This window comes from Vitis vinifera, chromosome 3 (genome assembly GCF_030704535.1).
Source record: "Vitis vinifera cultivar Pinot Noir 40024 chromosome 3, ASM3070453v1".
In the NCBI taxonomy this organism is placed as follows: domain Eukaryota; kingdom Viridiplantae; phylum Streptophyta; class Magnoliopsida; order Vitales; family Vitaceae; genus Vitis; species Vitis vinifera.
Window position 1 is genome coordinate 14,343,887 of NC_081807.1, and position 26,911 is coordinate 14,370,797.

Genomic DNA, 26,911 nt, shown 5'->3' on the forward strand with positions numbered 1-26,911 from the left:
GTGAAGTGAGCCCAGGATGAACTCTCTCCTCGATCGGGCTCAGGCTCAGGGCGAGCATCTCGTCGATGTACTCGTCGTGTGGGGCAGCTCCGTCCACTATGTCGCTGACCTCGGCGAAGGTCCCATGCTCATCAGTCTCACCAGGGAAACAAAGCGTCATAAGGCTCGTGCGATCCGGAGAAGAAGGAGCAATCAACACAGAAGTCGAAGGACCCGGGGCTCCATCTCTCAATCGTAACTGTTGGACAAGGCGCTGAAGCTCGGCCTCCTGGGTGGTGCTAAGTCCTCCGACGATCCCATCAGATGGTGCGTGCGGCTCCGATGCCCTCACAAAGTAATCTGCTAAGCTCCTGGTGTATGGACGAAGAGGATAGTAGAAGGGTGTGTGGGTCAGTCGAGCCCTCACTCTCTCCTTGCGCAAACGCGCCATGTAGAGATAATCGGCCTCAGTGGGGATGAACCCGAGTCCGAACGGTACGTCGTGATCAGGGATGGCTATGAACTCGCTCGGTCCATGCTGACGTCGACCCAACCCCATGCCGGGTAGATAGGACATGCTCCGCATAATATCGAGCACCACTGTGCTCCCATGTCGGTCAAAGGACATAGCCACAAAATCCCGGCAGAAATCCTCTATCTCCACAGTCTGCACCTCATCGAAGGTGAATCCAGTCAGAAAAAGATCGTCATCAGTGTGACTAATCTCGAGCACAGGCTCGGCAGCAATGAACATGTCTCCCACAGACTGCACCACGACGACCTGACCATCGTGAATAAACTTCACCTTCTGATGAAGGGAAGAAGGAATGGCCCCGGCTCTATGGATCCACGGTCGGCCCAGAAGCAGGTTAAAGGATGTAGGAATCCTCAAAACCTGGAATACAGCGACAAAAGCGGCCGGACCGATCAGCAACTCGATCTCCAATGTACCCATGACCTCTCTACGGGTGCTGTCATATGCGCGAACGGTCTGAGTGGAGGGACCGAAATCAGAAGGAGCGTATCCAAGGGCGATGGCAGTGGCAAGAGGACATACGTTCAGGGCCGAACCATTGTCCAAGAGGACCGATGGGACTCGACGGCCTGAACAGCCAACAGATATGTAGAGCGGGCGAGTGTGGTCTGAGCCCTCCGGTGGCAAGTCATCATCGGAAAAGACAATACAAGTGGCTCTGCCAGCCGTCATCATATGAATGAGTCCCTCGGGAGTGGTCGTGGTATCAACTCTGATCTGGCTCAGAGCTCGAGTCAGTGCATCCCGATGAGTACTGGAAGACGCTAAAAGGCTCCAGATAGAAATACGAGCCTGAGTGCTCTGCAACTGCCTCAAAATATCGTCATCCTCTGCTCTGACCTCCTCCTGGGAAGCAGATGTACCCTCAACTGGCCTAGCTGCCGCGGCTGGAGGGGGCTGTCTCACTACTCTCCCTCCCCGGAGGATATACTGAACGTCCGGAGTCTAAGAAATATCAACATGTGGAGCTCGAACCTCCTCAACATCTGGGATCAGAATGTACGGCGCCTGAACGCTATAGCGTGTGAATGTCAGAGGCTCGGAAGTGGCCGCCTGTACAAATGCTGCCTCAGGAACCAATCGGAATGGAGCAGGCATCTGTGGCTCTAGAGTCACCCCACTCGCCTCGTAAATCCCAACTGGCATGATAGGCTCTGGGTCTGGATCATCCCAACTCAACATATGGACATGATCATCAATCTCATCGAAGTCCAAGAAATGGATACCACCAGCTGGTGGAGGAACTGCATGTGTGGTGTGGGTCGGCAACGGGTTTGTGGTCACACTCGGCTGGCCCAAGTGTACCAAACCCTGGTCTATCAGATCCTGAATAGCGTGCCTCAGAGCGGTGCATCGATCGGTCTCATGTCCAGGCCCCTGATGATAAGCACAGTGTAAATCCATCCTGAATTGAGCTGGAATCGGCTGAGGTAGTGGCCGAGGGGTGAGAGCAGTCAATAAACCAGCCTCTGTAAGCTTCCGAAGAGCCTGGCTCAACGGCATGCCTATCTGTGAAAACTGTCTCTGCGTCCTCAAAGCAAAGGGTGCAGAGGTCTGCTGGGCTCCAGGCCGGGGATAAGGCGCCGCAGGTCTCGGAGTGAACTGTGCAGCGTAGCATGGCTGTCCAGTGGGTGTGTAGGAGACCGTGGGTCTCTCAATGCCCTGAGTGACATAAGAAGGTAAAACCAATGTTTGAGTCTGATACATCTGATCAAAAGTCGGACGAGGTGCCCGTGGCCTGTACTGATGAGATGCATAGGAAGAATGAGGCTCGGAAAACTGTGGGATCGGCTGATGGCGTCTGAGAGGCCTCTGACTAGGTGAACTGATAGTGCCAACCTCTGTCGGTCTCGGTCCTATGAATGGTTTCTTCCCCTTAACATCACTAGGGGAAGAATCTGCCCATAAACCTCTCGTGATGCCGTCCTCGACATCATATAAAGCCATAACCAGAGACCCAAAATCCGTGAACGGGACCCCGACCACATGTCTGGCGATCCTCGACTGTAGGCTCCTCAAAACCATCTGAATCTGGTCTCTCTCTGATGGTCTATCCACTACCTCAGCTATCTTCCCGCGCCAGCGGGAAATGAAAGAAGAAACGGACTCCTCTGTCCTCTGCCTCAGAGCCTCGAGCTCTCTCCTCGATACGTCTACAACAGTGTTAAACGAAAACTGTCGTAGGAACTCCTGGGCCAAGTCATCCCATGTACGGCGTCTCGAGGACTCCAGAGACGCAAACCAGCGCTGAGCCGCCCCACTCAGAGATAGGGGGAAAAGAGTGATCATCTGAGGCTCGTCCAGTCCATGAGCCCTCATCACGGTGCTATAAAGTCTGAGGTGGAGGCGCGGACAACCAATACCAGTGTACCTCTCAATATCTGGCATCCTGAACTTAGCCGGCAAACTGGCTACCGGCATACCCCCAAAATCATCCCAAACGACGGATCCATCTGACACTCTCATCTGTCTCATACACTGCTCGATGCGGTCCATGCGCGCATGCGTGTCATCAGCGACAACGGCCTGGGCGACTACGGGTGGAGCGATCTCAGAATGCCCGTGTAATACATATGGCGATGTCTGATGCACTGAAGGAATGGGTGGGGGTGGTGGAGGTGGATGTGAGTCATATGGCGTCTCATCCTGAACTGTCGATGGTCTACCCTGCTGACCACCGATCTCCTGCCTGAGGCTAGCCAAAGCCTCCTGGATAGAAGCCATGGCGGTCGTGAACTGATCAACCGTGACAACCTGCTGATCCATATCTGGTGTATCTGAAACCCGAACTAATCTGCCCTCTACTCTGATCCACGAAACTATACCCAAACTGAGAGTAAAAATCCTGATCCTGAAAGTACTCCTCCTCTGCTCTGATCCACAAAGGTATATCAAGACAAGAAACAAAGGTCTGATCCTACAAAGCACGAAGAACGGAATAAGGATATGGCTCGGGGAATGTATAGAAGAAAAGATAATCTGAACAGGAACAAGCAAAGCGTCCAAGTGAAGATGAGCGGTCCGACCGTACTCAAACTCGTCATGATCTCAGTGCACTCTCAACTGGAGACTAAACAGATGGAAAATCGGATCCAAAACTGCGGCTACAGAGGCACGGAAAGCCCTCAGATGCACCCACGTGTAGGGAGGGAATCCTAATCGAAGGATCTACGGCTCAACCTACAAGGTCAAGGTGGCTCTAAATGGATAAGGGTGGACTTTAAAATATCCCTAGCAGAAGCGATCATACCCTCCGGCGGTACGCAACCCTCTGCACGCCTCCGAAGAGACGGGGCGCTTCCATGCAAGGTGATCATCACCTCCACACATGCACTACCTCGCATCCCAGGGGGTTTCCTGTGGTGAAACCTCTCAAACTCTCAACACTCAATAGTCTACTAGCGTGCACAGTGATGGTGTGGGTGCATCCGAAACCCTAAGAAACTAAAGCAGGATATGAAACACACTGGCCACACAAATATCCATGAAACCTAGCTCCGGGCTATACAGGTCTTCAATGATCGGACTCCAATCGACACCAAAGTGTCGCTCTCCTCCAGAATGCTCTCGTGCATCGATATAGCCCGTCGCTAGACCCTACTCCTAATCTCCGGCTCGGTCAAAGAGCAAACACACAGAAGGTCTCACACTTGCAATAGTGAGAACCGGGATGAAAGGAATGACCGAAACCAAGAGAGTTGGAGGTAAGGGGATATAAGTGCGGCCCACATGGACAAGCAACATGCAATCATGCAGAAGGAAGGCAGTCACGCGTCATACAGTCAAGCAAAGTACAGGATATATCACTCATGTCCACACAAAAAGTTATAACTATCAAGATGAATAGTGATATGAACATCATGCTCAAAAGACGATCAAGATAATATGCCAGTCAGAGAAAACAACATACCCAGCTGAGTGATGTACAGCGGTGAGTGTATGGATGTGAAGTGATCAGAATAATCATGGCAAAATCAGGATCAATGCGCTAAGCAATACGAAATGATCAATCAATATAATCAGCATGTCAAAATCTCAAATGAATATCAATGAAGCACAGAGAAAATAGCTATCTCGGAATCCTCTATCAATATGAATCAATCATCATAATCAGCATGTCAAATATCTCAAACAAATATATCAATGAAGCATAAAGAAAATCACTGTGTCAGAATCTCCGATCAAGATAATCAATCATGTCAATGTCCCAAGTGAAAACTCGGGAACCCTCAATGTGCAATCAAGAAGTGAGTATCCACTAATCGACTCATCAAAAGCCACATTTGCTTCATCTTAAGTTCAAGCTTGACCCTCTAAAATCCCCAGTGGAGTCGCCATTTTGTGGACCCCGCATTTCGATGGCTCGAATGCGTTTCCCACTCGATGGCGAGCTCGATTTTTATTTGAAAAATTGATTTTTATTGATTAAGAAAAATGACTTGGAGTCGCCACTTATTTTTGTTTTATTTTTAAAGGGTAAACAAAATAAGAAAGAAAAACCCTAAGTGTGACTCCTTATTTTGGAAAAGGCGGTCTGTGAAAAAAAAAACCGGATCGGGTTCGGGGGTCAGGTTACTTATTGGGAAGGTACGGTAAAGACCGTAGCACCCCTCTAAGTCCCTAAAGTCGGGTCTCTACTAATAAGATGAAGCTGACATGGCAATCAATGAGTAAAATCAATGAATAATCGAATCAATCATGCACATATGAGTATCAGAATATATATAAAGGATGAGCAAAATATGAATAGATGCATACCTGGGCGGCAATCACAAATGCGCTATCGTGAAACATGGTTAGTGAACAATGAACAGATATAATTAAGCGCATATCTAGGAATAGAGTAAACCAATCATGCATGGCAAATAAATCAATCAATTAGTCAATCAATCATGAAGTCAAGTATGTGGGGCCCCCACCAAAGCCCGTTCATTTTTGCATGAATTAATCTCATAAAATTCCATTATTTGGAATTATGAAGATTGATTTCTTTGCTTATTTTAAAACATTTTAAAAATAGAGAAGGTGTGACGATTGCTTGCCAGAAAGAAAAATGGCAGCAAGATTTTATTAAGAATGGGAGGATTTTTGGAATCTAAACATTTTAAGGATGAAAAATGGGGAAGTTGGGATAGTTTGAGAATTTGGGGTTTGGAAAAACATTTGAAAATGAGGTTAGGAAATTATCTTTAAAATAGCAATAATAAAAAATAATAATGATAAAATGTAGAAAATCCCATGGTCAAGGGTTGCATGCCAAAGGTGGCCATGCAAATCATAGAGAAGGGTGGGTCTAGGTTGCCATAGTTGGGTATTGGATATGAACTTCAAATATTACATCCTTGGGTTGACTTTTCTGGCACTTCATTCAAAACACCCGATGTGGCATCCTCTGCTTTATTTCTCTGGAATAGGGTACCCAAGCCTGGAATGATTTCCACCACAGTCTTTTACCATTGACGAAAGTCCCCATGCAGCTAATGATATGACAGCTTCAAGAAATCGCTCATAAACACTTTCCTTCAACTGAGGCACCATATTGTCATTGATCTTCAGGTGTTCAGCTTCATAAATAACTTCTCGTGGAGTCTTCCGTATTCTAAATGGATGCTCTTCTTGTGGAATTAATTATAGACTGAGTCTGGATATAGTCTCCTGTCACAATGTTTCCAACTGTGCAAAGGACAGTAATGAGCACTGATAGAGATGGGTGTAGGAGGAGCTCAACAAGTCTGGGGCAGACACCTGCCTAGATCACTGCTTGAACTTTGTCTTTGTACCATAAGAGATATATGAGAGTGCCCAACATGCATCCGTCAGAACTTCTTCATCACTGGAATGAACAAGACGCTCTTGGGCTGGAAATGTCGGCCTCACCTGATCAAATGGTGGCTGAAGCTTGCCTCTGTAGAAGTTTGATAAAGTCCATGTGGTGTTGCTTAACATTGAAAGTTTGGCATGCTCATTCAACTGGGCTAGCCATGGAATCAAGGCCCCAAGACCAAGGACAAGATCGCGGCATCTGGGTGAGTCATCAACAACGTCGGCACCACCTTACTGTCAAAATTCGAATCACCAAAATTCCCTGTCGTCTGTGTGCACGTGATCCACCTTCTGACGTCAGGAGCTTGTAAACTTGCCTTATCATTTGTTCTTACATGCACGTTCGGGAATGGTTTAGGAATCCATGCTTTTTCCAGGGATTTCTCTTAGGTTATTAGCATGCATGTGCTTCAATTGTCTTGGACTATCATCTTCAGAACTCAAGTTCCTGCCAGAGACTAAATTGCGATCTTCAATGGACGTATACAAGTTCTGGGATGCCAATCTATGATGTAGATGCTGCTCTTGGATGCAAAGAGCAGGTGCTTCGCCAAAAACCACAGTTGCCCATCACCTTGAAATCAATCCAGATGGGATTCTCCTGCAGCAGCGAATAAGGCATCCAAAATTTTGCATCCTTCTCAAATATATCTTCTGAATGGTCCAGGTCAGTTGGACATGGCGTTCTTGGGGCATGGACAACTCGAGTTCAGGCATGGCAGAGAAAAACAGAAATGGTTGGAGTAAGCAAGCCATCTCTAACTACCATACAAGTGTCAAGAAGAACCAGAAATAGCCAAACAATATACAATACTCCGTGTTTCTCAAGTAGCATCTCAACCATTGAGCTGATCTTTTATTCTAGAGGATGTTCCAGTACAGGGGAATAATGATGCAGCATATGATGAACGGATGGCGTAAAACAGATGAAACAGCCTTGATGCATCTTTCGAAACCCTCTGTAGACCACACCTTAAAGACTCTGTGATATTCCGAAGCATAGCTAATAAGTTATTATCTCCAACTCTGACATCAGATACTAAACCAGACTCAGGCCACTCAAAATGCTCTTCAGGTACTCCATAGAGACTAAGCATCTGCAATCACAGTTTCCACCCCCTAGATTTGCACTCTCAGATGGAGTGCACCAACCAAAGCACACCACAGACAGACACCAAATGCAGAAGTATAAAGAAGAAAATTGATAAAACAGAGCAGGAATAGATGCAATGAGAGTTTATTAATCAAAGCCGAGTCTCACGAATCATCAACAGGCTTACTAGCTAGTGGGAGAGAGAATAGATTTAAGATGAAATGATGGGAGAGTGACGTTCAGACAACACACGACAAAACTGGACCGAATTCATATTATTTCTTTCAACATAAACGTAGAAACAACAGATGGATATATAGCCATATCAAGCCCAGTGGATGCTTAGAAATCAACAAAAGTAACCATATGATATCCACACACAAATAGCTAAATAATACCCAGCAATCAACAGAGGAGAGCGAATAGCAAGAGAAATAATAGAGATGGATAAGAAACATACCTGGAAATACCCCTCTTCTTCCTCTGTTTTCTCTCAGTTTCTCTTCCTCTCTGTAACCGCTGCTCCCCCTTCTCTCACCTTCCCTAAGCTCCAGGATTCTCCCTAAAAAATCAGTCTCTGAAAGATCCAAAGAAACCTCCCCAGGAAGCTCCCCCTCTCTCTCTCTGAAAAGCACCTTCTCTAACTCCAGAAAACTTCTTCTCCTCCCCAAAGCTCCCGGTTCTCCCTCTGGTTCTTCCCTAAAAGCAAAACCTGCAGCTACCCAGACGACACCCCCCTCTTCACTGCTGCTGGCCTCCTCTCTACCCAAAGTCACCAAACAAAAACCCCTTCTCCTCTAAAGATCTCTGCCCACTTTCCTCTTTTGCCCCCTCTAAAAATATCTCCAACGGCTCTCCTGCAGACCACCCTCCTGCAGCCTCCTAAAAGCAACCTCCTCTCCCCACTCACTCCAACTACCAGACGACACCCTGCCATGCAGCTTAACGGTTTTCAGCTTTTCTGCTGAATATATCTCCACGTGTCAAGCTTCCATTGGCCATCAAAACCACTAACTTGATTCTTTACTAGCCAATCTGGAAGAGACACGTGGCTCCTTGAGAGCCTTCCACCTGCAAGAAAAAAACTTACAGCAAAATGTGATAAACATGAGCCCCTAAATAGGGGTCTACACATCCCTAGCCTTGAGTTGTTCATAACATCTAGAGCTCTGAGCCCATGACCTCAAATCATTCATGTCATCCATAGTCGTGAGTTGTTCATACCATCTTAAGCCATATGCTCATGACCCTGATTCTTTCATGTTATCAATAACCTAGACCTAGTTATAGCATCTAGTGCCATCACCTCATGACCCATAGTCATTCATGTTAACCATAACCTAGAGTTGTTATAACATCTAACACCCTGAGCTCATGACCTAGAGTAGCTCATGTCATCCACAACCTAGAGCTGTTCATAACATCTAGAGCTATGAGCTCATGACTCAGAGTAGCTCATGTCATCCACAATCCTAAGTTTTTCATAGCATCTAAAGCCTTGAGCTCACAACCCGGACTTGTTCATGTCAAGCACAACCTTACATTGTGCGTCATATCTAGAGGCTCAAGCTTACAACCAGAGTTGTTCATGTCAACCATAGCCCAAAGTTGTTCATAATATCTAGAGCCTTGATCTGATGATGTAGAGTAGTTGATGTCATTCACGACTCTCAGTTGTTCATAGCATCTAGAGCATTGAGCTCACAACCTAGAGTCATTCATGTTAACCATAGTTGAGAGTTGTTCATACCATTGAGAGCCTGTGGACCCTCACACGATCCACTCGGATGGCGCGACCCGCTATCTTTTTTTTCAAAAAAAAAAAGTAGTGTGGAATGGAATGGAAAAGTGGTTTTTGAGTTTTGAAAAATCTGTCCCCGATGAGGAACAGTTTTGTTTAGAGTCGCCACTTACTTCTTATTTTTATTTTTTAAAAGGAAAAAATTAAGTAAGAACAAAAGCCCCTGATAACTCCAGTATGGAAAAAGTGGTCTACGAAACTTGAGTCTCGGTCCGGGGATTAGGTTACCTATCGGGAAGGTACCTCATGTGAGGTAGCACCCCTCTAGGCTCGAAACTCAGTCTCTACTATTGAATTGGGCATGTGGGAGTATATGGGTCAAGGATCAAATAGCCTCTTAGGCTAATCATAGACAACACGAATCACACAAACCTACTTGATATCTAGCATGCATAGGCACTCAATAAATCAACAAATGGCATACCTGAGGTCCCTAGCCATGCGTTGCAGAAAAGATCAGTCAATAAGCATCAATGCACAACAAGCATTGCAATCAAAATGCCATGTGGGCATACTAACACAAAAGCCAACAATCAAACACATACCTGTGGTCCCTAGCCATGCGTTGCATAAATGATTAGCCAATAGGAATAAATACTCAACAAGCATGGATGGCAATCACATGTCAAAACATTAATCACTAGATACCAAGGCCCATAAATGAGCTCAAACCATGGGTCAAAGTATGTACCGGTCCCTAGCCAAGTGCTGCAATGAGGGGTTAGTCAACACGTGGCAAGCATTTTTTAAACAAACATCAAAATGTGCCCAAGCCAAACATTCACAATAAACCTCCCCGACCTTCCTAGCCAATAATATCCTTAACTCATAGGTGGGCCCATATTAATTCAAACCAAATCTGGATTTAGACCCTAAAGGTGACCTACAAGTGCCTTGGATCCTAGGTGCCCAAACCATAACAGAATGGGGGTCAAAACAAGCTGAAACTGGAACTACCTAGCAAAATCGGTTGAACCGGTTGAACTGGTTCCCAACTGGCTCAACCGGTTGATAAAAAATTTGAAACTTTACCAGAATATTTCTTAGAGAATAAGTAATCCAAAAAAATAAACAGCACTCAATTCTGAGCCAGGATGAGGGAGAACCAGCCGAAACAATGCAAAGCATTTATAAAACAGGGCTGCCACCAAGCCACTTGTTGAACCGGTTCCCAACTGTTTCATCTGATTGAGAAAAAATTTTAAAATTTACCAGAATATTTCTCAGAGAATAAGGAATCCAACAAAACAAAGGGCACTCAATTCCGAGCCTGGATGAGGGAGAACCGGCTGAAACAATGCGATGTGTTCCATAAAAGGCCAAACCCGAGCCAGCCAAAATACATTGTTTTCTTTAAAATTTGCCACTTACGCCAATGCTTTAGTAGATGCAATTTTTCCATAAGCCTTTAGCATGCATGCCTAAAAGGGCAAGGCCACAAATGAAAGGGCCTACTTCCCAAACAAATTAACCATATTTCCTACAATCAAAGGAAATGAACACCATGTCCCCTCCCTTGCCAAATCTAGGACCAACGAGGCCCCAATGGCTGAATGATGAGCGCAGTGGCTCATCCAATTGCCATAACCTCTAATCCTAATTGAAAAAATGAAAACTACCCCAAATTCCAAACAAAAAAGTCCAAATAGACTTTTTCTCAAATCAAAACTAAAGGGAATGGTTCCCTAAACTAAAGGTGCAAGCCCCTTTTTGGTATTTTGGAACCTAGCATGAAAGCCTAATGACAACCCAAAAAAAAAAAAAATTGACTGCACTTCCAAACCTGAAACCAATAAGGCAGCAAGGACCTTACTTGAATGCCACAAGCAGAATGCAAATTCCTCCCTCACTATGCAACCAAACAATGAAGTCCTTACCCCAAACATACATGCAACCAAGATCCCAAAGAATGCCATTTAATGAGCACAAAAGCCTTACCTTCATAAGCAATCAGATATGACCAAAGCTTTAAATAGTTGCCTTATAAGCCATTAGGACTATTAATTATCTTTCCACATTCAGGCTTAAAACAAAGGAATGTATCAAATAGTCAACCAATGCCCCCTTTTTATTTGCAAACTACTAAGGTCAAGGCCTCAGGGACCAATATAAAAAAAAAAACTTGGACAGCCTTTGAAACCTAATCAATGATCAGTTAGCCAAGAAAACCACACACAAGTAACAATAGGAGAAAATAATAGCAGAAAAAAAGAAATAAAAAAATAAAGGAAAAAACAGAGGATCTCCAGTAGCAACCAAATCACACAAGAGATCAGTTTAATTCTAAAACCCAGAACCTTACCCATAAATGGGCACCAAAACCCCAAAGGTCCTCTAGATGCAATGATAAGGGGAACCACGAAGGCCTTATGAAGGAAGCAAAACAAACCTAAATTGTGGGCTAAGGAACCCTCATTCCAAACCTTAATCTGAGCACCAGAGACCTTTGCTTACTCAAAGAAAATTAAAACTAGTTGCTAATGAGAGAAATACTTGCTTTGTTCACAAAACAAATCACACCATACATGGGAGCTTAGGCATGCAATAACGAAAATGCAAGGATCCCAGCCTTATCTTTCATATACTTCCAATGACCGTTTTGAATGCTAAAAAAATAACAGACTCCCTCTCAGTTGAATCAGACATGGATAGTCTCAGACAACTTACAAACTTGACCCAAAGACTAATCAGCAAAGGCCCTCATTTTCTTGTCTAAATAGATTATTACAACAAACCTCAGAAAGAATGAGAATATAAAATAACAGAAAGCAGGATCAAAGAGTTACCTATGCATGCGTTGAAGATGCCGAGGTAGAAATGAAGTCACTGGGGTAGCAAACGTCAAAGTTCCGCTTCCAAAAATCAAGGCCTTCCTCTTCAACAGCATGAACAAGAAACTACTCCCTCTACAACCAGAAAATCTCTTAAAACCTCCGTCTTCTTCACTCTTTCCTCTGTTTATTTTTTCTATGTTTTTTTTCCTCTCTTCTTTCTTTTCTTTTCTCTCCCAACACATAGAAATTTCTCAGGTCCAGAACTCTTCCTCCACTCTTTTTTTTTTTTTTTAAGCTCTCACCCTCTTCTCCTTTGGCTTTCACCATTTTAACAGAGTTTCCTCCTAGAATCCAAAGAGAAGTCCCCCTTTTCTTCCCCTCTTTTGGCTTTTATATCAGACCCCTTTGTTCCTCCAGCTTCCATTCATTTTCCCATGCATTCAGGTCTGGAAAACAACCCTTCAACCTCGAAACCACACTCCCCAATAACTCTTCTCACCAATTCCCCATGCAAGCTGACTCCTTTAAGGTTTTAGCTTGCTTCACCACCAAGGATCCATATGGATTCATGGTGGGCTGTAAAGAACCCAAACCAAGGCCCAAAATGGACCCACAATATAGCCCAAGACCGATCTGGAGCTTATGGGCCCAAGCCATGTAGGAATTGGGCTTCAAGATCATCAAAACAAGTGCTCCATACAAGCTAGCTCGATGAACCAGTTGAACCAGACGCCAACCAGTCGAACCCGTTGAGAAAAATTATGAAATTTTGACGGAATGTTTCCTAAAGAATAAGGAGTCCATGAAAAAAAATGGTGTGCAATTCCGAGGTCGGATGAGGGAGATATGGCCAAAACAAGCTCGAGTGCTCTGAATTCAGACTTGCTCCCCTTGCATTTTGCCTAGACTGAAACTTTGGGGACCGGTCGAGCCGATTGAGAAAAATTATGAAATTTTGAAAGAATTTTCCCTGAAGAATAAGGAGTCCATGAAAAAAACAGTGCACAATTGCAAGGTCAGATGAGGGAGATATGGCCAAAACAAGCCCAAGTGCTCCGAATTCGGACTTGCTCCCATGCATTCTGCCTAAATTGAAACTTTAGGGACTGATCGAACTGGTTGAGAAAAATAATGAAATTTTGACAGATTTTTTCCTGAAGAATAAGGAGTCCATGAAAAAAATGGTACATGATTGCGAGGTCGGATGAGGGAGATATGGCCAAAATAGGCCCAAGTGCTCCGAGCTCAGACACACTCCGATAAACTCCAACTGAGGTAAAACTTCCGGATGACCCCACTTCCTTCCTATGACATGATGCCAACAACTAGGAAAATGGCCACGATGGCACTCCAAAATGAACCATACTCACACCACAATGAACCACATACAAACCTAAACAAGGCTTAAAAAAACCGACTAAGCTCAAAAGGAGGCCCTAGTGGTGCCATATGAAAACATGGGTGCATGTGACACTCATAGGATAAATGCAAGTGTCAAGAGACAAAATTGAGGGTCAACAAATATGCCTCTCTTCAGTAGAGTGAATGAACAAGTGATTCACGAGTGCGAAGTGCAAGCGATGCAAGAGTGAAATGAACTCTAGTGAAGAATTCAAATGACCAACAATTTTGTCCCGACACCACTATAAAGAGGCTAAGGGAATGAGCCATGATGATCAAAGGACTAAAGGACCCAGGCACACTGCCGAAGAAAGCTAAAGGAATCTGGACATGATGCTAGAGAAGATAGGAGAAAATCGGACACGATGCCGGAGAAGGTAGGAGAAAATCGGACGCGATGCCGGAGAAGATAAGGGACCCGAGCACGATGCCGGAAAAGCAAAGGAGATCCCGACACGCTGCTGGAGATAACAAAGGAGATCCAGACGCAATGGCAGAGAGAATAGGAAAACGAATTCGGGAAAGTATAGAAAAAAGGGTTGGGAAAGTACTAGAAAAAGGCCTGGGCAAGTACCAGAGAAGTCAAAATGAAGGATCATATCCAAGCGAGTACCGAAGAATACGAAATACAAGAGAATGAATTCGGGTGAGTACCAGAAAATGAGTCAAATCCGGGTGAGTATCGAAAAGGTAGAATCCGGGCGAGTCCGGGAAAAGTGTGGGATCCAAGCAAGTACCGAAAAAAGAGTCGTAGCCAGGTGAGTACCGAAGTCTACGAGATATGAGGGATCAAATTCGAGCGAGTACCAGAGAACCTAAAACAACGGGATCGAATTCGGGCACGATGCCGGAGAACCCATAACAGAAAGGATCGAATCCGGACACGATGTCGGAGAACCCAAAATAGAAGGGATCAAATCCGGGCATGATGCCAGAGAACCCAAAACTAGAGGGATCGAATCTGGGCACGATGCCGGAGAACCCGAAACAAGAGGGATCGAATTCGGGCATGATGCCGGAGAACCCTAAACAAGAGGGATCGAATTCGGATGCGATGTTGGAGAACCCAAAACAAGAGGGATCAAATCCAGGCACGATGCTGGAGAACCCGAAACAAGAGGGATCGAATTTGGGCACGATGCCGGAGAACCCGAAGCAAAAAGGATCGAATCCGGGCACGATGCCGGAGAACCCAAAACAAAAAGGATCGAATTCGGGCATGATGCTGGAGAACCCAAAACAAGAGGGATTGAAGGGGGTATGCCCCAGTGTGAGATCAGAAAATGCCAACAAACAAGAAATGAATAACCTAACCAAAAATATGGAAAGAAAGGGCAGAAAATGCCCCTGTATGACAACTCACAAACGTGACCAAAGGCGCAAAGAAGGGTCTATGCCCCAGTCTAAGGCATCAATACCATGTTAGAAACCCACAAGTGCACATAGAATCAAAGTCAAAAAGCTGGAAATATCACAAACATCCATCCCTTTGGAAAAACCCTCCACTCTAATCCATAACATCCAATATCCACAGAAAAACTGATAGGGGGTATGCCTCAGTGTGTACATCTGAAGCTCAAATATCCCAATAAAAACTCTGAAATACATCTCTAAAGACCCAATCATATGAACAAGTGAATCGAACAACGTCTAGGGTATGCCCCAGTGTGCACACCCGCTAGGTCAATGAATACCGTGAATCGGATTCCGAGTCAGCTCTAAAAAACACTCTACTGTATGAAGAAACCAAGCTGAATATGGAGCTTACTCAAACTCTGATATCCAAAACATCTCTAGGCAAAACAGACTGCCTACGTACATGTGTAAGAGCCAAAGCCAGCATGCAAGGATGGGGGTATGCCCCTGTATGAATATGTCAAAGCATCAAGCAAAGGTGCCCTCAACGGTCCAACTCTCTATATCATCTGTCTCTAATCATGGACCTGAGGCAAGTAGCTGAATGGAAAGGTAATATGTCACCCTCGATATCCCTAAGAACGGAGACTCGTCGACATCCCGTACTCAATCAGTAGACAGAGCCTGTCTATATAAGATGCGTCGAAGCCAACACGAGATCTCATGGCCTTAGGGTGGTCTTATGACTCGGACCGTAATGTAGGCCAGGGGTAAAAAGGTGAATGAAATGACGGGAAACAAAAGCCCAAATACCCAATAGATAATGTCAGGCCCTTATGCGCGCAATGCCAAATATCGGAGAATCATGTGAGTAATGTGACTCAACCAACACCCGAATGAATAATGTCAAAATGACAAGTGGTGTATACTAAGGACATGTCGTTCAAGAAGCAAGATGACGATCGACAAGGATGGAAGAAGAAGATGAAAAGAGATAAGACAAGTGATGAACGGATGGAGAAGAAAATAGAAAAACTAGTTGGAATAAAAATGTAGCTATGCGTGACAATGACGAATAACTCCTCCCAAGAACGCCAGACCGAAGCAAGTCACTGTAAGATGAGAATAGTGAAGTAGACAATGATCCAGGGTACCTAGTATCAAAGAGACCCGAACCTTACTCCCAATGTGTTACCCAGATCCATGGAGAAAGATCATACAATGTTCTCACCCGACTCTCAGAGCAAAAATAAGTCTCTCAAACCCCAAATGGCCTCTGATGATCAAGCTGTATCAACAAATATCAATCAAGCATTTTTTTTTTTTTTGTGCCGAACAACCAACAAAGCAAGATAAATGCCATACCAACACAATCCAACAAGATGAACCTCAAACCCAAAACCCAAAGTGGTCCCCTCTCAACCTAAGAATCCTATATCAAAGCCTACAGGTGGAATGAAGGGTGTGATAGGCTTGACCTGTAGCTCCGGGACAAGAGCATGTCATCATCACATAATAGGAGATAGAAGTGAAATGAATAGAGATGATAGAAACTGGACTCGAAGGCAGATGGTGTGAAAGTGTAAAATGGAGGAAGAAAAGACCATGAATGACCTATGGAAGAGAAATAAGCGAACAAATACATAATGTGCTCACAATACTCACAAATCCAATCAATAAATGCAAAGCGCATAGGGGAAGGCCCCCAACCTAGGTGAGAAGAGGTATGCAAGGCTAAATGAAAGAAAAGACCCAAAATGAATCACGTGAAGCTCAATGGGCTAGCAATAGGATATATCAATATATGGGTGCGTAGTAGGGAATATGGTTACTCGAAATGACGGCCACCCATCCTTTGACCATGATCTTACGCATAAAACTTCTTCAGCTGATCCACATTGACAAGCTCCGTAAACTGATTTTCGTCCAGGTTTGTCAGCCAGACTGCTCTTTCTCGAGTCAAATCTCAAATAACATACAGCCCGCTCCAAGTAGGTCTAAACTTGCCTCTAGGGTCGATGATCAGTCCCCTGAGGGCTCTCAAGACTAGATCGCATTTCTAAAATTTCCTAGGCTTGACCCTCCTTCTGAATGCGCTGGGCCATCTTCCTCTGATAGGCCTAAACATGATATGTTGCCCTCAATCTCCTCTCATCAAAAAGGCTAAACTGATCAAAACGAGACTAGGCCCACCAGGCCTCAGATATCTGCTGCTCTAGTGCTACTCTCAAGGATCACATCTCAATCTCAACAGGCAACACTGCCTCCATACCATACACCAAAGAATACGGGGTAGCCCCAGTAGAAGTACAAAAAGATGTACGATAAGCCCATAATGCGAAGGGGAGCTTCTTTGACCAATCCCGAGAAGTCTCGACCATCTTTCTCAAAATCCTTTTGATATTCTTGTTCGCGGCCTCAACTGCCCCATTAGTCTGCGGCCTATACGCAGACGATCTATGATGCTGAATGCCATACTCTTGAATCAATGTATCCACCTCACCCCTGAAATGCACCCCTCTGTCAGAAAATCAGCTCATGGGGGACCCCATATCGGCATATAATGTGCGATCTGATGAATTTGGCCACTTTGGCCGCTGTCAATCTAGCATAAGAAGTAGCTTCAACCCACTTGGTGAAATAATCAATGGCAACTAAGATGTACTCATGACCACTGGAGGACTTGGGCGAGATCTTCCCAATAATATCAATACCCCATACTGAAAATGGCCAAGGGGATGTGAGTGCATGCAACTCCGAAGGTGGCACATGAATGAGATCACCGTGCATCTGACACTCTGGACATCTCTATACAAACTGCCAACAATCTGTCTCCATGGTCAACCAAAAGTAGCCAGTCCTCATAATCTTGCAAGCTAGCATGTGTCCTCCCATGTGTGGGCCACAGACTCCTGCATGGATCTCTCTCATCACTCTATCTGCAGAGGCGTTGTCTAGACATAATAATAATAGGCCATCGGGTAATCTCCTATAAAGTGCATCCACGCAAATGACAAATCTGGTGGCCAACTGCCTCAATGCTCTCCTATCCTTGGCTGTAGAAGCCTCAGGATGTGTGCCACATGCCAGAAACTAATAAATGTCATGATACCAAGGTAGCTCATCATGATCCTCAATATCTCCAATCAGACAACAGTAAGCTGGTGTAGACCTAGTCTCAATCAGCAATGGTCGCACAGTCACGCCTATAGGGATCTCAATCATAAAAGCCAAGGTGGCTAAAGCATCAGCAAACTGATTCTCTGCTCTAGGGAGGTGTATATACCTCAACTCATCAAACCTATCAACCAATAAATCCAGATATGCATGATAAGGCTTTAGCTTCTCATCTCGAATCCTCTAAATACCCTGAGTCTGCTGAATAACCAAGTTGGAATCCCCATGGATCTCCAACTGTCTAACTCCAAGATCTAGTGCAGTCTCTAGACCTATAATGCATGCCTCATACTCAACAATATTATTCGTCAGTCGGCGATGATCAGAAAACGTCAACCAAACTGATCTGGGAATATGATCGCCTTGTGGTGATATCAATAGGATACCAATGCCAAACCCTAATTGATTGGCGACACCATCAAAGTACAACCGCCATTTTGCAATACTAGTCACTGAAATAAACTGCTCATTTGGGAAATCGTTGTCGATCGGTCTGTCATCGAATACTGGCAAAGAAGCCAAATGATCTGCAACAATACTTCCCTTCACTGATTTCTGCGTGACATATCGAATATCAAACTCTGTAAGCAGCACCAACCATCTCATGAGCCTGCCAAATGGGTTTCACCAAAGTCCATATTTTTGTTTAATTATGTTAATTTATAAGCTTTGTAAATTGTTTTGATTTTAATTTTGGTCTTAAATTGTGTTAATTATATGTAACTTAATCTTTTTGAATGATCAAAATCAGGAGGAATTGCAAGATAATTGAAAGAAGGAAGCTAGGAATCAAGAGAAGCTCAAAAACAAGGAGAAAGCATGGTTTGTGAAATTTCGTAGCCTAAAGTGGGCCACTGCGAAAATCGCCTCTCACTGCGAAATTTTTTTGCAACCCTCAGGAGTCGCTGCGAAAATCACCTTCCACTGCGAAACCATTTCGTAGTCGCCTAGCGCCCTCTGCAAAAATTTTTGCAGCTACGAAGAGACCCCTTGGCACACGAGTGCCATTTCGCAGCCAAGTACACCCATTTCGCAACTGTGAAATGGTTGCGAAATCTCCACGCCTTGATATCCTCCACTTCGCAACCGAGACGCCATTTCGAAGGGTGTTTTGCAGCTGCGAAACCACCCTTTGGCACACGAGTGCCACTTCGCAGCACCGTACGCCCGTTTCACAACTGCGAAATGGGCTGCGAAAATGATGCCAAAATTCCCCTCGCTGTGAAAACGCCCGTCTACTGCGAAAAGGAACAATGACCCTTGGTGTCCCTTTTAAACGGTATAAATTCCTTTTTACCTATTCTAAACGATCATTTGAACTTCAAAAAGGTACCAAGAGGAGCCAAGCCAGAGCACCCTCTTCTCTGCCTCCTTCGCCTGAGCAAGCCGAGCGCATCTCCGGTCGTTTTCGCTGACACCGCCATGGCCAAAACACGAGGAGCTAAGTCTTCGTCCCCATCGACTCGCCTGAGAATCCTAAGAGACATGCCTATCCAAGGTCCCACCTCCGAGCCGCCACGGCCTCACCTCGTCCCACCTCCGGTCGAGGACACGCCCATCAGTCCTCCGCTCAGGCGCTATAACACAAGGAGATCACTTACCATCGCCGGAGCAAGCTCTTTCAGAAGCCAGAAATCAGGTACCGGTCCCCCAAAGAAGAAATCCAAGGTCTCTGAGCCAATAGATCTGACAGATTCATCTTCAGAGCCTGAATCAGAGCCTACGCCATCTCCACCGCCTACCAAAAGGTCTCATCCACCTGCCAAGAAGCCTCAGCCATCTCAGACACCAGCAAGAGAATCTCAAATTCCCTCAGGCATGACTCCTGAGGTAGCTATCAGATGCCCCATGGTGACACAACCACCAATTGAAGGAAATCTGGATTGCAAAGCAAGGCCATTCCACTCCGAGCTTTGTTTTGACATAACTACTTTCAGAATTCATCCTGAGCTCAGGGAGTCCTTTCGTCTGCTACAGAGGTATCATAGGGAGCATTTGCTGACTCCTAGGGATTTTTTCTATCCCCGTGTGGCATTGGACTTCTATCAGTCCATGACCACAAACCAGGTCCAAGATCCTACAGTCATCCATTTTACCATAAACGGACGACATGGTATTTTGGGAGCTCGACATATAGCAGAGGCACTCCATATCCCCTATGAGCCAGCATGTCCAGAGGATTTTCGAGCCTGGACTCATCCTTCATAGAGTGACATCGTTCATACTCTATCTAGAGGGGCATCCTCATGCCATTATATCCTGAGGAAGGAGCTTCCTCCCAACATGGTCTTCATTGATGCACTCCTCCGCCATAACATTTTCCCACTTCAGCATTGGGTACAGAGGAGAGGAGTTTTGCTTGAGGCATTGTTTAGGATCTTTGAGGGATACTTCTTTGGCCCTCACCATCTCATCATGGTCGCTCTCCTGTATTTTGAAGAGAAGGTGCATTGAAATAAGCTGCTCCGAGCAGATGCCATTCCACTCATCTTTTCCAAACTATTATGTCAGATATTGGAGCATCTGGAATACCCAATAGAGCCTCAGCATGAGCGTAGATGTATTTGTCGAGATATTTTCACTCTCGAAAAATGGACCAGTATGACAGCTTATGGTGGTGCAAACTAGGGAGCACCAACTGGACCAGAGCATTCAGAGCAGCCAGTTGACATACTTGCTGACACTCAGCCATCTGCCCCTGCAGTGGCCTCTAGTGAGCCTACACTAGAGGTTCCACCCTCGCTCCTCAAGCCACACCATAGCCTCCCCCTGTTATTCCACCCACATCAAAGCCATCTCCTTCAGTTGAGCCAAGGATAGCTATACCCATTATCGAGTATAGAGGCCTATGCCACACTTTCCAGGCATTGGCCACTTCTTAGAGAATCCTCACTCAGCAGATGGCAACTCTTCGTGCTCATCAAGAGTAGATTGTTGCTACTCAGGCCTAGCATACTGCCATCTTGAGGTAGATTTAGCATCATCTCGGCATTATATCAGCTCCTGAGCACGCCATTCCCAGCCCACCAGAGCCATAACAGGCCCCTCCTTTCATATATGAGACTATGCCTCCTGAGGAGCCTCCTACAGGAGAGGCAGAGACAGTTGAGCCATCATCACCACAACATCCTCCACCCACCAACTGATCATTTTGATAGTTTCTTTTGTATATATTTCGATTATGTATTTCGTTTATGTATGTCCTTTATGAAATCCCATCATTTTGATATTATATACTGGGATTACTTGTATTACTTGTTCTTCATATTGTACTTACATGAATTAAAGTAATACAAATCTATCACTTTTTTATCACTCTTAGCATTATTTTATTCTTATTTCCTCTACTCATATCTTTTATTCTTTTTGAAACATGTGGTTCTCCAATCAATATTCAAAATTAATATCACTCAGGAGGTACCACTTCCTCCCTATAATCTCAATCGCTCATGCCACATTGAGGACAATGTTCAGCTTGGTTGGGGGGAGAGTTGAGGAAGGAAGTTTTTTGTTATTTATGCTAAGTTATTTTGGTAATTAAGTTGATTTTTGGTTTAATTTTAAAATTTTTTAAAGTTTTTATTGTAATCTCCATGGTTTTTAAGGAAAAAATTTCAAATTGAAATGGGAAAAATTGAATTTTTGTTTTTCACTTGACTTAGAGTTTGTATTATGCCTACTAAAGTTGATGAATTGTCGAAACTTCTATTGAATTCAAGCTTAGTTCTTCCACTTTAGGCTATTCATACACTATGCACAATAGATTCCGATTATAAAATGAGAAACTATTTCCCTCTTGACTTATGAAATTTAGACTTGGTACCTTTGACCTCATTTTAATAGTGTTGGGACACCTTATAAAAGGCCAATGAGTCTTTGAAAAAAAAAAAAAAAGAAAGAGAAAAATGTTTGCTTGCTTTGAAACCCGAGCAACGTCTGAGGGATATATGTTCAAAATGTTTAAAGCCTGGTGCCCTAAGCCTTCATTGGTTGGGAGTCACCGACCTCAATGCTCATTACAAGGGTGAATAGGTGGAGTTTAACATACTGTAGGTGCTTGGGTATTAAAATTCATTCTCAAAAGTCTGGGGTAAAATCCGAGGAGTTAGTGGTTGAAAGATCCTTAAAGCTTGATGCCCTAAACCTTAATTGGTTGGGAGTCATCAATGGACCCCCGTTACATGGACAATTTAGAAAAGAATACCTTTAAGCCTTGTACTCCTACAATGAAAGAAAATGGTGAAACAAAAGGGTGCCTTCTTAGCCTATTGAATTTGGTAAGTTTGCTAAGTGTTGAAAAAGAACTAGGTTGGGGGAAGAGATTATTTTAGCATACTATATTCGGAAACTATCAACTAACACTTAGATTTTTATGGAAGAGTAAGGTTTGGTCCTTTGGAAGAACTACCAAAAAGATAGAGGATCAGGACACGATACCGGAGAATCGCTGAAAAGATAGGGGATCCGGACACGATCTCGGAGAACCATTGAAAATAAAAGGGATCTGGGCGCGATGTCGGAGCGCCGCCAGAATGAAAAAGGGATCCAGGCATGATGCTAGAGAGCCGTCGAAAATAAAAGGGATCCGACCGCGATGCTAGAGAACAGCTGAAACGATAGGGGATGCAGACACGATGCCGGAGAACCGTTGAAAGTAAAAGAGATCTGGTCAAGATGCCAGAGAGCCATAAAAAATAAAATGGATCTGAACGCGATGTTGAAGAGTCTTCAGAATGAAAAGGGGATCCGGGCACGATGTTGGAGAGCTGCTGAAATGATAGGGGATTCAGGCACGATATCGGAGAACCGCCAAAAAGATAGGGGATTCGGGCACAATACCGGAGAACCGTCGAAAAGATAGAGGATTTGGACACGATGTCGGAGAGCCGTCGAAAATAAAAGAGATTCGGACACGATACTAGAGAGCTGCTGAAATGATAGGGGATCCAAACACGATGCCGAAGAACCACCGAAACGATAGGGGATTCAGACACGATGCCGGAGAGCCGCTGAAACGATAGGGGATCCGGGCACAATGTTGGAGAATCGCCAAAAAGATAGGAGATCTGGGCATGATGTCAGAGAACCGTCGAAAAGATAAGGGATCCAGACACGATGCTGGAGAGCGACCGAAAATAAAAGGGATCCGAACACGATGCCGAAGAGCCACCGAAAAGATAGGGGATCCGGACATGATGTCGGAGTACTGTTGAAATGATAGGGGATCCGTACAAGATGCCGGAGAGCCTCCGAAAATAAAAGGGATTTGGACACGATGTAGGAGAGCCGCTGAAATGATAGGGGATCTGGGCACGATGCAGGAGAATCGTCGAAAAGATAGGGGATCCGGACATGATGCCGGAGAGCTGTCGAAAATAAAAGGGATTTGGGCGCGTTGTCGAAGAGCCGCCGGAATGAAAGGGGATTTGAGCATGATGCCACCAAAAGATAAAGAGTCAATCAACTCAAAGAGATGGGGTATGCCCTAGTCTAGCGTCTAGGAAATGCCAATAAATGACTCAAATAAGCAACAAATCAAACACCTAAATCAAGATGAAAGAAGGGGGGATGCCTCAGTCTAAGACATCAGTACTATGTCAGAAAGGGGGGTATGCCCTAGTCTGGGATATTAGTACCATGTCAGAAAGGGGGGTATGCCCCAATCTAGGTGTGGACCCCGCATTTCGGCTCATGCGTTTCCCACTCGATGGCGAGCTCGATTTTTATTTTGAAAAATTGATTTTTATTGATTATTTGAAAATGACTTGGAGTCGCCACTTATTTTTGTTTTATTTTTAAAGGGTAAACAAAATAAGAAAGAAAAACCCTAAGTGTGACTCCTTATTTTGGAAAAGGTGGTCCATGAAAAACCGGATCGGGTTCGGGGGTCAGGTTACTTATCGGGAAGGTACTGTAAAGACCGTAGCACCCCTCTAAGTCCCTAAAGTCAGGTCTCTACTAATAAAATAAAGCTAACATGACAATCAATGAGAAAATCAATGAATACTCGGAGCAAAACGTGCACATACGGGAGTTAGAAAATGCATATAGACTAACCAGAGTGGGAATGAATGTGTACCTGAGCAGCGAGCCACTATGCGCTATCAAGAGAGAGGGTTAGTGCAAAATAAAGAGCATAAACATAACTCACATGTCACTAAATCGAGTACAAAATCATCAAAGGCGCGCATGACACTTCACTCAAAATTCATTTTTATTTTAAAGAAAAATTTATTTGGTGTTGGGCCCCCACCAAAGCCGGTTTATTTTGCACGAATCAATTCCATAAATCCCATCACTTGAGAATTATGAAATTTGATTTTTGGCTTATTTTAAAACGTTTTAAAATCAGAGAAGTTATGAAAGTTGCATGCCGAAGAGAGATGGCAGCAAATTTGATTAAAAACAGAATTTTGGAACCTAAAGAAAACCTAAGGATGAAATATGGAAAATATTGAAATTATTTGAAAACCGATATTTAAAAAGTTATTTGCAAGAAAGGAGTCAGAAAATTATTTTCTAAGCCAAAAGATTGATGGAATGGGAGGTGACACGTGGCATAAGAGTGACTAAGCAAGCCATGCAGACTAGAAGCGTAAACTTGGGGCACCTGGAGCACTGACTGCATATTATTCTATCTCTGCCTATGAAGAGGATCTCTCGTAATTTCCTGTATGTCCCCAATACCCTTTCCCAAGCATGAACACATGAATAGCTCGATCTGCTGCTAATATTGCTGGAAAACTGTAGCGACCATCCTTCCCTTGCATCAACGTCTCAGCCATGTAGGCTTGATCTTCAGCTCACTTAGTATCCTAAATCCCTGGGGAGTTTAATGGATCCATGCAGACAGTCTGAATGATGAGCTGCTGGTGATATGTAGCAAGATTTCCATGGATTTCTAGAGGCATTGAAAAGCTTTTGCTACAATTTTGAATCTGATGGACTGCTGAATATGGTGCCGAGGTACTGCTTGTGATCTCTCATATCACGCTTAAGAGGAATTTGCACTTATCACTGAACCAGATGATAACTGCTATAAGGTTCCAGAAACAGTGGTAGCTTGTGGAATTGGTACATGAGAATGAGGACCCTTCTGAATTGGGTACAGCTGTAACTGAAGCAAGAGCAATGGCTTCAGTTGGAAACTATGCACTGAAACAGCCTTCAACCGTCTACGGGAGTTCAAACATCAAAATTAAAGCTGCCTGTACCACATGGAAGTCTTGTTCTTCTACACCCATGCTTCATCATACTACCAATCACCACATTGCCTTCGGAGTCAACAAGGCGTCAACATTGACCTCAATGGCATCAGCCAAATATTTTTCAACTAATACAAGACGTTCAGAATCTACCTCAATAGCATCTTCAAGGTGGGTCATAAGCTTATCATCACTACACACGATAAATTGAGCATGCATAGCCCAGTAAATTCTGCATGTGACTCTCCTATACTTGAGGATAAGCAACAGCTTCCTTAGCCTAGCAAGGCTCATAGATTTCCAAGAATAGCTGCTTCGAAAGCTCTTTTAAACCTTGCTCCTCTACTTCCATGCTTTTTTATATTTTGTTCCCTTTGGTCCTTTTGCACAGATCGACTGTTCCAACAATTTGCTTCAGGACGAATATAACCTTTGACTTCCCCTCCCCTCTAGTCCTTGAATTCGCTCCATCTCTATCTGAGTAAGAATGGTTTTCCTTTTCCTTGTGACACAAATCTCAATGAGTGGCATTAGCTGTCTTTCCAAGGCCTTGATTTCCATTTCATTAATCTCTCTGATGAAAAGGGATAGATAGCTATGAGACATTGACAATTCCAAAGCCTGATAGGACACCCTTGACTGTCACACCAATGACGCCTATTCTGGTGATCAGTTGAGGAATGATGAAAAATCCTTCATTAGGTGAAGGCATAGGAAAATGAATCCCCATTCGCTAGAAAGCACAGAGAAATGCCAACAAGAATAAGACAGCTCCAAGTTCTCAGACTCAGCACTATTCTCCAAAATCCACTTGGTCACAGTGCCATTGATGTTAAAAAGGCTCGAGAGAGCACACAGTCAGCTTGTCGGCTTTCGCTTAAAATTTGTCGTATCTCTAACTCCATGGCTGTTTGGAGTGTCTGTGGATCTTCAAGGAGATGTTGAATGATAGCAGATGTTGTAACAGAGGGTACAACAGGCTAATTATCCTCTTCGTCCAGATGTTTTCATGTTTCAAAAGCTTCCTCACTGGCAGAGGTGAGTTTGACTGTGACTTCTTACTACTATCGGGAGACCATAAATCGTTAACATTGGATGTCCCATTCACACCAACAGTAGCAATTTCAATCTCAATGGGATGACTCACGCATGAAGTAGAAGATGCCCTTCTATCAACGGGACTTACAACACAGAGAGGTAGTAGGTCACATCACCTCGCTATGTGCATGAGACTCCTATTTTCTTTTCGATGCTTTCTCAGTTCGGAATGAATCAACAGTTGAAGCGTCACCACCCATCTCTGCTTATGCTGAAATATGCCATGCATGCAAATGGAGGAATGGGCAAGCTAGCAAAGGGAGCGGGTGGTGATGACTGTGGGCTGAGTGTCTTAGCCAAGAAACTGGGTGAAATAGGCTGGGCATAATGAGTATGGATGATGGGATGAAGAGAGAGAAAAGGTGGCAGAATGGAGTGGGCAGTGAGAAATGGGTATGGTGAGCGAGTTAGTGAGAAGACGGTTGAGAACGTGGGCGTGGAGTATAAGATGGGTATAGAATACATAGGGTTATGAGTATGATGGTGTGGGGTTCAATGAGGCTACACTCACGGGAAAGATGATGGAAGCGAGACAAAAATGGTGCGAGTGATTGATGGGGACGACACGGATAGCAGGTGAAGGAACCTGGGCTTAATGAGTATGGATGATGGAAGGATAATGAGAGGAAATGGGTTTGAGGGATTCGGTAGGTGTGAAGAGTAATAGGA

The 26,911-nt window shown here is 44.4% G+C and overlaps 1 protein-coding gene and 1 pseudogene across 1 annotated transcript; both read right to left on the minus strand.

Moving 5' to 3' along the window:
• Positions 1 to 14,195: 14,195 nt before the first annotated feature.
• On the minus strand, positions 14,196 to 14,627 carry LOC100853321 (DNA-directed RNA polymerase II subunit RPB1-like). The gene has a single exon (XM_010649822.1). It carries the CDS (start codon positions 14,625 to 14,627, stop codon positions 14,196 to 14,198), a length of 432 nt encoding a protein of 143 aa, XP_010648124.1.
• A 10,710-nt stretch (positions 14,628 to 25,337) lies between these two features.
• On the minus strand, positions 25,338 to 25,874 carry LOC109122322 (GPCR-type G protein COLD1-like; annotated as a pseudogene).
• Between the last annotated feature and the right edge of the window lie 1,037 nt (positions 25,875 to 26,911).

Excerpts from the sequence above, each read along its gene's own strand:
- LOC100853321 (XM_010649822.1), bottom strand. The coding sequence starts at position 14,627 with ATGCCCGAATTCGATCCTTTTTGTTTTGGGTTCTCCGGCATCGTGCCC.